The sequence below is a fragment of the Anopheles aquasalis genome, chromosome Y (genome assembly GCF_943734665.1).
Source record: "Anopheles aquasalis chromosome Y, idAnoAquaMG_Q_19, whole genome shotgun sequence".
In the NCBI taxonomy this organism is placed as follows: Eukaryota; Metazoa; Arthropoda; class Insecta; order Diptera; family Culicidae; genus Anopheles; species Anopheles aquasalis.
The window spans coordinates 1,888,330-1,903,329 of record NC_064879.1 but is presented as its reverse complement, the minus strand read 5'-3'; the positions used below and the strand labels follow the sequence as shown (position 1 = coordinate 1,903,329).

The following is a 15,000-nucleotide window of genomic DNA, read 5'->3' as shown; positions in this document are numbered from 1 at the left end:
CGGGTCATAAACATAAATCATCATGCGCTCCCGTTTGTTGTTCCGCAGGCGTTGCGGAATATGCGAACAACAAATGCTCACGGGTTATGGAGCAAGTGTAATGTGAGTTAAAGTGACCGGTTTTTTTGATTTTTGGTCTGGTCCGAAACACGCGGCTGTTCCGAGAGCCCTTTGAAACAAGCGGGTAGGATAAGAAAATTTAAAAAAAAAGGAAAAGATGAACAAGCGATAGGAGATGAATTCAGATTACCGCAGTGAGGGAAGGGCAGCGGGCGGCGTTGGGCGCTGCTAACGCGATTCTCCCTCGCCCAAGACTAAGCAGACAGTGAACACTCCTCGTGTGTGTTGTGGTTCTCGTGGTTTCGGGGTCCACCACCCACCCAACACCATATGGTAGGAAAAGTGTGACCCCCAACCCCTTCAATCTGCTCTCTCTCTCTCTCTCTCTCTCTCTCTCTCTCTCTCTCTCTCACACTCTCTCTCACTCTCTTCGTTACTCGACCACCGTCGCGTCGAATAACTGACGCACACGCGTTCGCTTTTCCACTCTCTGCAGATGTGGATTACCACCCCAAAAGCCAGGACTGTGCGAAGGGGGTGACTGTGATGGCGGTGATGAGGAGGATAGGCCGCTAAAAGCGAAAAAAAAAACCATCTCACTAGGCCTGCAAACACCACAAAAGACAGTAAACAACCGACCAAACACCGCGCCACCACAGCCGTCGGAAAACGGGCGAGGAAAAGCGGCTCGTTCACTCGGCGGCTTATCATGAACGGTGGCGAGTGGATGGCACGAACGAAATCTGATCTTCTTGGTGTTAAAGGGGGGGGGGGGGAGGGGGAGTGGGGGCGAGAAGCGGTTAGAGGCATCTTCGATCCTGAAGATACGAAAAGCCGCACCGCGCTGCTCAGTACCGGACAACCGTTCACGGGATGCGGATGCGGATGCTTTTCACGGTTTTCCAACGGTCGCCCGCACGTTCGTTCGTTCGCTGTTCATTCGTAGCCGGCTAGGATCGAACTGTTTTGTGTAACGTTAATCGCGCGTGTGTCTGTGTGTGTGGGCGGGCGCAGAGGATATCCAGTTGGCAAAGTTAGAGTTACGCTGGTTCAGTGAAAGCAGCAAACCAAGCAGAGTCACCCTCGAAACACATGCTCCGTGCGGATCACATTCAATCACAGACGAACAGCTAGAAAAACCGCCAGCCACACGGTCCCGGTGGCGCACGATCAACGATGGCTTCCTCCCAGTCGCCACAGTCGACGAATGGGCGCATGGCGAAGGGTGACGATCAGCAGCTGCTGCAGGAGCACTTCCAGAAAATCGACCTAGCCCAGAAGGGCGGAGGTGAAGATGCGCTGCTGGCATCGTTACCGGCACCGTCACCGTCGTCGTCACTGGCCGACCGTTTCGGGCGCTTCTGTGCTCGGTGGCACGTCAAGAAGGTCCTGTCGCATCTCGGTTTGCTCGTTTCGCTCGCCGTCTACTGTGGCACCGGTGGCTACGTAAGCGCACTACGATGAGGGTGATAAATATGGGAGAGGGGATGACGCGGGAAGGGGACGCACCGGGGGGTTTCAGGTGCTAGGGAATGGAAGAAGGACAGCGCTCCACCGTCGCCGTTGCGATCATCATTGTCGTTGTCGTCGTCGTCATCGTGGCTCATAAACACGCACATACCAGCTACACTCATCAATCTGGGTAATGGAGCTTGGGGGGCCCATTTATGACCGCCCGTCACCCGGTCACCCGGTCAGGAGCCTAAGCGGCTTGTCTGGAAGCTGGAGAGGACATCTCATCCCTCCGCGGTACATCGCGGAACCGGAGCGCACCCGTACCGCCAAAAAAAACGTGCAGCAAACATCGTTGGTGGTCCGGTAGTCGTCCCATCGCACCGCAAGGGTGCACCGTGGCGTGCGTGTTTGTGACACGCAGCATTGGGGTTGAAACGGCCGCGATAAATCAGCGAAGAGTGCGCGATGCGCGCTTGCAACGAAACAGGGAGAGCGCGCGCGCGAGAGAGAGAGAGAGAGAGCGAGAGGCAGAGCACGGGATCTCGGTCAGTTCTCGGTTGCTAAAAATAACCGCATCCGACGAAACGTCTCCTCCTTCCCCTTGCGTTGTCCGCTGAAACCCACCCGGCCGGGTTCTCCATCATCGCCTCTATATCCTCCCCCACACAACCCTCCCCCCCCCCCACTTGTGGGCCGCATCTCATAATCCGATCCGATGCTCCAAAGCCGTGGCCTAATGCTTACTCGTCTAGGGAGCAACCCGTTGGTATGTGTGTGCTCCGCAGTGTGTCGAGCAACGTACCAGCATCATCATCATCATGATCATCATCATGAGCATCATCATGAGCATCGTGAGCATATAAATGGCCATTCGTAAAACGTGTCCGTGGCCCGTTGTCTTGCCGAAGCGGCATGCGTATGTTTAAGGGAAGGAGGGGAGGAGGAGGGGGACGGGGTGGCGAGAGGGCAGATTGGAGCCGGAATACGATTAGAATATTTTCGAGAAACATCTATTTAAGGCCCATTGTCCGTTAAGCGTAGGTCGGTGGATGTGGGGAATGGGTTGGGGCAAAACACCTCTACCGCCTGCGTCCACTGCACGAAGAAGCAGATGTCACAACGTCAGCCAATGCGCCTCAAATAGAATAAAACATAATAGGCGTCCAATCGCGGAACTTCCGCAACTTCCGCATCTAATATCCGCGAAGGGAAGGAACAGACTGGGGACGAGGTTGGAAAGGGTGTGTAAGGGGGGGGGGGGTATTTTTTTTGTGGTTCGGGTTCGCTATTGCTTCCGGGCCCAGGGTATGCGCTGTCCGCTGCGTCTAACTTAAACGAACCTCTTAAACGCTGCTGCTTCCAATGCCCAGGTTTGAGCTGACCCCCTTAAAGAGCCGCCGGCCAATGAGAGATAAATTTCCTTCCACAAATAAAGGGTGGCGACGTTAAAGTATTACACCTAAACTGTGTCACACAATTAAGAATACATTTTATTTCGCGCTGCTGTGTTTTTATATAACATGTTACAACACTAAACTTACTATTTAATTAGTTCAATTCAAATCTTTCGCCATTGTTTTTGATTACGGCCCGCTAAGTCGCTTTCGGAAACCTTGACACGCTGCACGCACGACTTCGTTCGGCATTTCATCCCATATCTTCACCAAATGATTTTTAAAGGAGTCCAAACTCATATGATTTGTGTTTGCTAGTTTTTGTAACATGTATCTCCATTGCCCAAACATGGCAAATTTTGCGCATAGCGTGTCTGCACAATCAATTCCTTATGTGCTGGTGCTAAACCCTATTGGAAACAAAAATCATTTTCTCCCTATATTATCTTCCCACAAAGAATCAAATTAACCTTGAAAACGATCTTCAAATTTTTTTTGTTAATTTTTATGCCATTATCAACGAATAACAGGGGTAGTTTCCCTTTTTGATGATATTGCTCCCCAGACCGTCACAGCAGAGGCATTTTGGTACCTCTCGAGGGGTTTTTTATTGGCCTGGTATATCACGAAGACTTATGCCATAGACACGATCATTTTGCTTATTCAAATTTGCCTCCAAAGTGAACAATTTTTCGTCTGAAAAAATTATGCTGTCACCAGCGTGCATCTTCAGGAACATCCCTATCGGCCACATTTTTGCGGGACAACCCGTGATTCCTCTGCTTCTTCAATGGACTATATCCAAGGTCGTTTTTATTTATTTTTGCAAGCAGGTTTGTCTCATTTTCATAGCATGCGTCATTTTTCTTGCCGAGTGTTCCGTATTTCATCGTTTACGCTCCTCGACCGCCTTAATTATCGCTGGAGTGCTGGCAGTCCGTGTTTCGCTCGGTTTTACGTTTCAGGGACAACCGTACCACCATCTTTGAATCGTTTGATGGTCCTGTGCACGAATATTCAGGACAATTTCAGATGCGATAACTTGATTCTTATCGGATGGTTAGTTAGGTTTTGAAGATGTAACATCATAATTTGTTTTCTACACGAATCTATTTCAATTTCCTAGAAAACAAAACTCTAATTCAGTGGTAAACAGATCACTCTTTCAAATAGAAAACACAGATCTGATCTATAGCAGACATAGTTACTGCTGGGTGCACTAGAAAAAGTGTATCACTTTATCGTTGCCACCCTGTGGTTTCTGCTTCAAAAGCAACAAATGTTTAAAAAGCGTTGAAAAAAACATAGAAAAAAAACAACTGAACACATTGGCAACCATATCCTTTTTCCGGGCGGATACGCGCGTCGGTATCAAAACATTTTGCGTGATTTTGTTTGCCATCCCATTAGGTGTGTGTTTGCTTGTATGTGTGTGTATGCCCAAAGTTTTCTTTTCTTTGCGACGCCCTTACAGCTACTGGGCTGGCTAGCCGCATGGTACCGGGCATCGCTGCTGTCGCTGTCCAGGTGAAATTGCTGGGAAAGATAGCTCACATGCCCTTGGCTAATGATGTCTCGTTAGCTAGGATACGGGGCAAATGGTCCCAACAAGGATCGCTTGATGGAGGCGCATGGTTGCCATTGTTTGCGCCCGGTGCTTTAAGGGGGGGGACTTCGGTATTTAATTTTTTTGCGTGACACATATTTTTAACATTTTTCCCTGAATGCTGATCCTTTCAAGAGTATTATGTAAAATTTTTGGGCCAATCAAAAGCAAAACTGACAAAGTTATTGATTTTTGACAATCCGCATTTCATACAAGGCTCCGCTGCAGCGCGCTACTTTGAAGACAACGTACCGTAAAAACTACTGGACAGACCAATTTGAAATTTTTAACACATATTCTGTACACTCTTTGCCAGGTAGCCCCGTTGAGGTTTCATTAAATTTGTTGATACTTTTTTTTTAACAATTATGAAAAGCTCGTTTTTTTGGCAGAATCGCAAAAAGCATCACTTTTTCAACTTCAGAAATCTGCCAAAAATCGAAAAATAGGAAAATTAACAAAAACTCTCCAGAGCTACATAGATAAACTTACAATCTTTCTAACAAATGTCGATTTGTATAGATTTCAGATGACACGTCATGTCGCTACGATGGGCACCATAAAAAGTACCTTTGCGACGACACGTCTACCAAAAATTTGATGCCACGGATTAATTTTTCAATGACTGTTGCTCAAAACAAAACCAAATATTCTTCAAAAGTTGTAGATGAATATGCCATTTACTTGAAAACATAAAGTTGAATGGTTACGTCACAAAAAATCGTCAAAAACGGACCATTTTTTGGCCCGAAAATACCGAAGTCCCCCCCTTAATGCAAATGGGAAAATATTTAGTGAGAGAGCGGGGGGGGGGGGGGGGGGGAGCGGAAAGGATGACTACTTCCTACCGCCAATCCAATCAGTGTGAAGCCGGTATCCGGTACCTTGCTCGCTCACTTTGAAGCCAAAGCCGCCGGGGCGCAACACATGATTTGTTAGTTTATTTTTACAACACCTTCCATACACCACACGTCTCCCTCTCAACCATCCTTATTTCTCCAGGAAAATCACTCCCACTCCCCCTCCCCCCGGTTGTCCGCCTGAACGGCTGTTTGTTATTCCTCGCGCTTCTTTGCGCCAAACGGCACAAACAAGTGCACGCGGTCGTTTGCGTTACGGCCGGCGGCTTTGAATCTAATTATTTGTTCTGACTGGTTGGCTGGCTGGCTGGCTCAGCACGGCTCAGCGGGTCAGTTAGTCAGAAGAAGCGGAACAGTACCGGACGGGGGGAAGGTCAAAATGAAGCTAAAAGGAGACCGGCTGAGGAAGAAGTAAAAGAAGCAGTGACTGGCTGAATGTGCGCTGCCTGGCCGGCTGGCTGGGTTAGTGACAAGCAATAACACCAGCAACTATTACCAAAGACCTGCAAGCTCACGCAGATTGGCAACTGGCCACGCAATCGCTTGTGCAATCTCTCCTCTCGTCTCTCTCGTCTCTCTCTCTCTCTTTCTTGCTCCAGCATCTCCATTAAAAATCCCTGCAAGACATACACACAAACATCTAATTACCCGGTACAGCCGGATAGATGATTGAAGTGAAGCACGCGCGCTGCTCAAACGGCCAGAATATTCCACGACCATCCCACGACCGCTCCGTGACGCACGGACGCACCGTCGCTACCGTTGTCCCTCGGCTCCCGCCGCTACCCGGCTGGTGTCTGTGAGTGACGCAACGCACGATCAGAGCGAGATCCCCAGCGGGCGTGCTGGATCAGGACCATATTGACATCGAATTTGCTTTCCACCACACACACACGCACGCACACCGACACGTCATTAACGGGTGCGCCGACGAGGCGCAAATTGGTGCAACGCTCGTCGGTGATCGCGTCGATCGATGGCCTGCACCGTCGCCACTTGGCCACGAAACACTTGGCTTTATGGAAATCATGGCACCGTGCCCTCCTCCCCCTTCTTACTACGCCTCAAACGGGTGCTCATGTAAATGCAAAACTGCGGCCGCACAGAAAGGCCAGTGCGGATTAGGAGCGGCGGGCGCAGCGCGGTCATTAGGGATGCGCATGCGGTGCGGCCACCAAAAAACAATAAGAAAACCAACAAAAACAAACCCAAGTGGTGGACCCAGTGGCAGGGGTTCCCGGTCACCTTACGCACGGGTCAGACCTGCCGCTTCCGCCTGTGGGTTTTGTGTTTTTTTTTTTGCCTGTTGTTGCCTAGGTGCGGGTTCCCGGATTGGCAATCGGGCTGTGTTGACGATTGTTCCCCCTTCTGTTTTCTTCCAATTCTTCGGCTCCTTGCTGTAGGTGTTCCAGAAGCTGGAGCGGCCGGCCGAGCTGGCCAGGACGAGTGGACTCCGAGAGTCGCTGGTCGAGCATCGGCAGCAGTTCATCTACTCCATCGTCAACAACACCGACGTCCGGAACCTGGAGCGGCTGTTTGAGCTCGAGCTGGAGAAGTACGAGCAGGTGGTACAGGATGCGGCCCAGGGTGGCATCCTGATCGATGCCGAACATCACTTTCCACTGGCCGTGGAAAAGTGGAGCCTGCTGCAGGCCGTCTTCTTTGCCTCGACCGTCATCACGACCATCGGTGCGGTCAAGCGACAGCTAGCAACCAAACCCCAGCAACCAACTGCTCCAAATCACTCTCCCTTTCGTCCGTTCTCTCTCTCTCTCTCTCTCTCTCTCTTTCTCTCGCTCTCGCTAGGTTATGGCAACATTGTTCCGGTGACGGAAGGGGGTCGCATGTTCTGCATGCTGTTCGCACTGATCGGCATCCCCTTCACGCTGACGGTTATCGCCGATTGGGGCCGCCTGTTCGCTGGCATCGTCTCGACGCTGGCCAAAAACATACCCGCGCTCCGGCTGGCTAGTGAGTTGCCCTTCCGTTCCCTGTGCCCCGGTTGCCAGAGACGCTAACCGACGCTTGTCTCCTCGACTCGCCTTCCACGCCAGGATTCTGTCCCGACACTGGCATCAAGGTAAAGACGGACAAGAAGTGGCTTTACGCGGTTGGGGCGGTGGGCTTTCTCCTCATCTACCTGGCCGCCGGTACCGGGCTACTGTTGCTGTGGGAGGAGGACTGGAGCTTCTTCGATGGTTACTACTTCTGCTTCATTACGATGACGACGATCGGCTTCGGGGATCTGGTGCCGAGTACGTATCGACCGCGTAAACGTTCAGAGCTCCTGGCTTCGGGTTAACCTTCCCCGTACGTTTCCCCCTGTACTGCCTTCACCCCCAAAAATCTCAACAGGCAAACCGAACTACATGCTGTTGTGTACGCTGTACATCCTCGTTGGGTTGGCATTGACCAGCACCATCATCGAACTGGTCCGCCGGCAGTACGCGCAGAGCTGGCAGAAGCTCCAGGTAGTGGTAGCGAGAGTGGCGGTCCAGCGGAGCGGTTTATTGGTATCCCTTTTTTTCCCCCCACCCCTCCCCCCCTTGGATCAGGCACTGTCCGGACCGCTGGCGGACACGTTGCGGCGGCTGGGTGAATCGGCCGGTACCGGCATCGACGTGGCGGCCCTGCACAACGATCTGCGCCGCGTCCTCACCGTCGTGTCGATGCCGCGGCGCCACGGCAACAAGAAGGCGGCGGCCAAGGAGATGGCCGCCCTAGAGGCCATCACCAATGCGATCCTGCAGGACATCAAGGAGAAGCAGGACAGCCAGGAGCCGGGCGGTCCACCCAAGGTGCTACAGATCGTCATCTACGAGTCGTCCGTCTAGCGAGCCAGTTCGGAGCCAGCTCTCGAGCAACTCGAGCTCGACATCGACACTGGTCGAGTTCACTTTGCGTTTGCCCTTCCCTATCGCGATGTCCGCTTTCATCTTTACTCGATGTACCTATACATTAAGTTCATTTTTGCAACAAGCCTTGCGAGTGAACAAGCGTAATAGTAAGACGAAATTAAATGAAACGATACATACAGATACATTGTGAAGCTATATTACTGTGTTACGAAAGTAAAGCTTGGAACACTTAATATTTGACCGCTTTCTTCTACTCACTCTAGCGCTCCTAGTGGTCGCTTTGCTACTCTGTTGGTGTCTATGGTTTTAAAGGTCTAAGTCTTTTCTTTTAGTGATAAAAAAATCATCAAAATTGAGCCGCACCTTCAGAAGTTATCGCGCGATGAAACACGAAGGGTGAAAAAAAAGGTCTGCACACTCACTATAAAAACTCAATTTAGCTGGAGTAAAAACCCACGTAAAACTGCAATTTGGCAAAAACCAGCAGACAAATTGGACTTTAGCAATCGTACAGGAAGTACGATGTAAGGTTTTAGTCCATTTAGGGAGATGAAATTTCCCGTCCCGTCCATTTGGCAAGCGAACTGCAGTTGTGGTTTGAAAAGGACGGGTGGTTTTATGAAAGAAGAATGTCTGGAAACGATCATTCTACCTTTTATTAAGTCACATAAAGGTCCAGTTAAATTTTGGTCCGATTTAGCAAGCTGCCATTCCAGTACAGAGATCATAAATTGGTTTCGAAACAACAGCATTGATTTCATACCAACTATCTTCAATCCACCAAATTGCCCACAGTGTCGTCCAATACCATTATAGTGGGCTATTATCTACTAATGACTACAGAAACAATGTAAAATGATTAATGTAATGTGCAAATGGTGTGAAAAAATGGCCAATGAGACAGCTTCCACCGGTGTGCAGAACATTATGTGTAGCATAAAACCAAAAGTGCGTAAATTCATACGGAACTTGGCCCAATAATTTATTTGCTATTTATTTGCTATTATACTGGATAGCTAGATAAAATACCTACAAAATGATACCTTTACCATGCGTCTAGCTTATTTCTACCCTGAGATGTGACCTGTTTTATGCGGCCAAATATTAACTGTTCCATGCTTTAAGATGACTGGGAACGGTATTCTGGTCGTGTGAATGATCTTTTTAATTCTCGTATTTTTTGCAGGTTGTCAGTACTGTGATTGACATTCGTGCCAAGTTTTACGTCAAAATAATGATTAGTTTTTGAGATATGATTTTTTTTGTGAGGTACTAAAAGCGAATTCTTCGTTTTTTGATATTTGGAAATTTATTGAGCAATGAATTTGCATAAAAATTGATTTGCGGACACGTAAAAAATGATGCAGAAAGACTTTCATATCAACGCTAAGTTAAAAAAATGCGGTCAAGTGGTCGAAAAACTTCCAGGAAGGTCAGGAACTTGTTGAAGACGAAGAACGTTCTAGGCGACCATCAACGTCAACTGACAAGGCTCACGCCCAACAAATAAAAAATTTGCTACTGGAAAACCGTCGATTAACAACTAGAAACCTTGCTAATGATATTGCCATACTGAAATAATTCGTTTATAACATTTTGAAAAATGTTTTGGGACTCAAACGCGTCAGACCGCGACTGGTACCATTGGTACCAGCGACTAACGTTGGTTTTTCGTGATTTTTTCGTCAAAAACTCCAGTCATACCGTTCCAAAACTATCGCCTTCGCCTGATCTAGCATCGTGTGATAGCTGGCTATTAAAAACGCTAAAAGAACTCCTCCAGGGACACCGTTTTGACGCGACAGAGCCGATTCTAGCCGCTGCGAAGAAGGAGCTGAAGGCCATCCCTAAAGTCGAATTTTTCAAGTATTTCCAAATACAAAAATCCGTTGGCGCATGTGCATTACATCGAGGATGGATTACTTTTAAGGGGACGAAATTGATTAGGAGAAATAAAACAGGAATTAAAAAAAAAATTGAAATCGAATCCAACAATAATCTCCGTGGTGGATTCCCTCGAAGCTCACCGGTGTGGATTGCGGGGCATTGCAGTCACCAACTATCACATGACATTTTCCGACGACGACGACGACGACGACGATCAACGAAATTGATAGGTCAACTATCCCCGTGCAGTAGCGCAATAAAACGGGAGCCGACTCGGTAACTGAATGGAGGCGCTCGCGCATCACCTTGCGGTTGGCATACCTGCTGCATTCGGTGTGCGGGACCCCAGAAACCAGTTCCCGCGTGCTGCTGAGCCGCTACCCGCTACACGCAGTGACAGTGAGCGGCAGAACTATTCAACCACCTGTAATGGCTGCCACATGTGCCACGTATGTCCCAATGGTTTTGTGGGCCAGCCACAAAAAAACCTCGGTGCTCGGTGCTGGCGAGTCACGCCAGATGCACAATTCGAACACAGTTCCGCTGGTTCCGGTTCCGGGATATGGGCGACCGGTTTTGATTGCGGGTGGTTTTTTTTTTATTAACTTCCGCTCCACAGCGCGCTACGTGTGTTCACTCAATGTTGGTCACGGTCAGGTTTCCTGTTTTTCCGAAAAGCGATTCGCGTTCATCGCAAAACCTGGGTGCGTGAGCTGCGCATGGACAAAACCGGATAAACCGGAAGGGAACTGTACGCTCCCAGCCCTCTCGCCCCTGCTTGCTGATCTTGCCAGGCCGGGGAGACAGCGGGAAAAACCAAACACACTGCAAGGTCACCCATGCGAGGTCATTCCAGCGCATGCGATGACACATCGATCCTACTTTGGTTCATCCTTTTTCAAATCCAAATGCGAAGACCCAAAAAACGACCAGGACCAAGTTTGCCCAGACAACTCTGTCTCTGCAATCGAATCGTGCCTTATTATCGTGCATCTGTGTAGTGCGAAACTGGGACAACTTGGGTGTCACCGATTAGACCGTCACCTCGTTTTCCCCCCCATTGCACCGTGTGGCGCAGCTCAGCTTCTTGCTTCATGTGGCCCCACATGGCACACAGAGTGACGCCATCGGTGACATTAATGCGTACGCAAATGTCCCAATTGATTCGCGCACTTGGTCGCGTCGTTTCCCCTGCTCCAGACAGTTCCACGGACTTTTGCATTAGCTCGCCCTCCCTCCCATTCGGCCGCTCGCCGCTTTTATGGCTTGGGGTGAGTGAAAGGTATTTGCGCGCGCCCGGCCCGGAGTGTTTCGCCAGAACACGCCAGAAGGACTGAGGAAAGGAGGAAAAAATGATCAGAACTCTATACGGTTTTATTGATAGGAAAGCTAAGCTAAACACAAATAACAAAATCGTTATTTACACGTACACATTAGAGCAGGAATTAACAAAATCCAACCACACATCAACAAGATCAACAGCAAATACAAGAACAGTTGTGCAACAAGCAATTATTCAATTCTGCGACAGTGAAATGGCTGATTAGTTCAATGAATTTACCGTAGGATTAGGTTTGAGGTGGAAGGTGGTTGTACATATGTAAATAAAAGCATTAGAGTAGACTAAGCATAGGTTAGCACATACAAAATATAGGGTTTTTATAATAGTTTTCCCTGGTACAAACTTCAAACCAGTAGATAAAAACAACGAATAGAAAAGTCTAAACGTAAAAGATGAATAATCAAAACAGCACTGAAAGTGGAAAAACACGGCCTCACTAATAATATCACGTCATTGTATCCGTATATATAATATCCAGACAATAAATACAAATACTACTACTATACTACACCGCGCTCTCCCCTTTCCACATTCTCTCGCTGCGCGCCTGTCCGTCAAGTAGGGATCCTTTGCACAAACGCCAGTAGAGATGAGTCCTTCCAGGCAATGAATGCTCTGCAGAAAGAGGGCGGCGACAGAGCGGATTTTGAAGGATCTAACAGGCGAGAAAGCGAAAGTGTGGACCTGTCCCACTGTGCCCTGCGCCACGCTTATAACCAGCCACCATATTGAGGAGTAGAAGTGGAGCCAGCGTTGCGTTGAGTTGAGAAACGCAGCTCGCCAATCCGCCCATACAACCGGGGAGCCGGGGCCCCAACATAGCCTGCTGGTTGTTCGATCGAATCGATGGCAGTCGTATTGCATCAAGCGAATCCGGAGCACGGACGCGGCACGGACAACTGATGCAACGCCATGCAGTTCGCGCAAGATCGCGAGAGACCGCGCGAGATGCAGCAGTCACGAACCGAAGCAGTCAATAGAAATGGAAAACTACCGAGCCTGGACACCACCGCCGAGGGTCGGGGCGCAAAACCGGCTACCATAACCCGGCGGTTGTTGCTCCACCGACCGCCGCTGTTTCTCTTTCTCTCTCTTTCGTGCTATCGGTTGGCCTCTTATTCGCTTTCTTCCCAGCTTGCCCCTGTCCTTGCCCTGTCCGCATGCTGTGGATATCGTTCTCAATGACCGAAGGGCCTGTACGCGCACATGTCAATGTATGTACGAGACGATGCAAGAAGCGGAGCAGCAGCAGCAACAGCAGCAGCAGCAGCCAGTCCAGGAGGCGTTTCACAACAACCAATGACCGTCAGGTCAGCTGGCCAGTGGACAGGACTCCAAAACTGGCGGGTCCGGCTCCGCGGGCGTACTTTTCCATCCCGGGGCCCTTGCGCGCCGACACACACGCACACACACACTCTCGGGGTGATTGGCGTGTTCTGTGAGTGCAGTGGAAAAGTTCCAAGCGACGAGCCCTGCGACGAGATGGAGCGCGCAATGGTTTCGTAAGGTTGCATCCTCCTGAGGTGGGCCTCAGAAGCTGCTGCAACTACTGCTGCAAGTGTGGGAAGGGGAGAGCCGGGGGTTGGCGTTAGCGCACTCCGTAATTGTGAACCACGCATGGCACACGCATTGGCGGGGATTATTGGATTATTCCACTGTCGCACTGTCTCTCTCTCTCTTTCTCGCTTTTTATCTGTCTCGCGGGACCATTAGGCTGGTCGCGTACGCCCCAGCGCACGAACTCCCATTACTGGGCGAAAATACAAGCCTGAGCCGAGGCCAAAGGCCGGACCAGAAACAGCAGCCCTGCTTTTGGGACCACAGTTCCGGACAGGCTGGAACCGGCGGGAGGTTCCGTGTCTGGTGGTGCGCAGTGCGCTAAGCAGCCCCATTTACATGCCGCCCGAGTGACCACCGATTTGCACGACACCGCGATCATCACGATGTGCCCAGGAGGCAAGCACCGGAGACGACACAGAAGACGGACGAATGGGCGGACGGCTAATGGCCGGCCGGGGTATGACCGGCACGGGGACCCCGGGCCGGGCACACGTCCGCATTCCGTGACTCACGCACGCACGGTCCAGCAGTTTAGCAAAGTGTCAAAGCCCCTCAAAGTCAAATCAAAGGATCCATCGCGTCCATGGGCACGACCCGGGGCATGGACTCAGCGGTTATCCCGGTGGCGGCGCCGGTTCCTCCTTCCGAGACTGTTACGAAACAGGCGAAGGTCGAGGAAGTGTTTGCTTTTCTTCGCAGAAGAAGCGATCAGGCGCGATCGACAAGACAAAATTTTGCACTCCGCTGTCTCCGTGTAGCTTTGCGAAGGCAGTATTTCTTTATTTAGTATCGATGGCGAATTGGGACGAAAACGAAGAAGAAGAAAAACAAATTGTAGCCAAATGTAAACCCTTTCCGATAGCAAGCGTCTCGTACCAGGTGTACAAGCTTAAAATGGCCTTTTTTTACTCGAAAAAAACACGTTTTTTTCAACAGTAAGCCAAATCATAAATTATTCTAAGTATTTTTCCTTGCTAGCTATACATTTTTCCTATCTTTTGAGCCAATTTGTGGATACCACGCCAAAAGAATTGTTCATTTAGCGACACAAACCACCCCCCTCATGCCATTTTCCAACAACTTCATACAAATCACGAAGTGCTGCTCGGCCAGCGCGTGACCGATCGTCGAAAAGTGGTGATATTTGGAATGGTTCCAGGTCCAGTTAAGTTAGCGGGGGAAGGTAGAACCGCCCAGTTTATTGAACTCAAATAATTATGTACCATTTTTGACGAGTGCGATGTATTTTGATTTCGCTCCGTTTGCTTATCGTTTATGAGGGGGTACCCATTCATGAAAGCTTAAGCTTTTTGAAATGGCTGGTTGGGTAATTCCTAACTACTGGGAAAGCAACGATTACACATGATCCGCGTCCAAAAGAACCTGCAATTCATGCTGCAAAACGTTTATGGCTTGATTTTCACGCTTCTTGCCACTCAAGTCAAAATGGTCATCTTGGCACCAATTTAGCCAATTTTTACAAGCGGTTTCCTCTACCACATTGTCATCATAGGCCTCTGCAAGAATTTGAATCGATTCTGTTGCCGATTTCTCCAAAAGAAAGCAAAACAGTCGAGCTCCTCGCGAACGCTCTTTTTGAGGCACAAAACTAGCCATGATTAAGCAAGGAAAAATACATGTTATTGTGTGGTATCACTTATGATGTGGACTGATTTATGTAAACAGGTATCGAATAAACACAAAAACACAGCATCGGTCGATGAAACCTCAATTTGGTCTGGTGAGCTCAAGCTTTACGCAAAGGGCCATTTTAAGCTTGTACACCTGGTAAGATTGGAGCCTGGCCGCCCTGTTTGCACGGTACAGCACCGTCTGCGCTTACCGGCAAGATAGAATACGAGGAGTATGAGACTCGATAGAGCTGTGCTTAAATTTGAGGACGAAGATTGTACAAAAAAAAACACACACATTGGACTGGACTCGAACTTTTTGGCAACCTGAGTACAGCGGTCCGGCG

The 15,000-nt window shown here is 49.5% G+C and overlaps 2 protein-coding genes across 2 annotated transcripts in view; both read left to right on the top strand.

Annotated features, from left to right (window-relative positions):
- Nucleotides 1-15,000, top strand: part of LOC126579553 (probable glucosamine 6-phosphate N-acetyltransferase) — a 214,187-nt gene that overhangs the window by 188,800 nt on the left and 10,387 nt on the right. The window lies entirely within an intron of this gene.
- LOC126579546 (TWiK family of potassium channels protein 7) lies at nt 930-8,413 on the top strand. Its single transcript, XM_050242935.1, has 6 exons — nt 930-1,506; nt 6,779-7,064; nt 7,182-7,346; nt 7,430-7,630; nt 7,731-7,846; nt 7,931-8,413. The coding sequence occupies exons 1-6, from the start codon at nt 1,237-1,239 to the stop codon at nt 8,207-8,209; spliced, it is 1,317 nt and encodes a 438-aa protein (XP_050098892.1). The 5' UTR covers nt 930-1,236; the 3' UTR covers nt 8,210-8,413.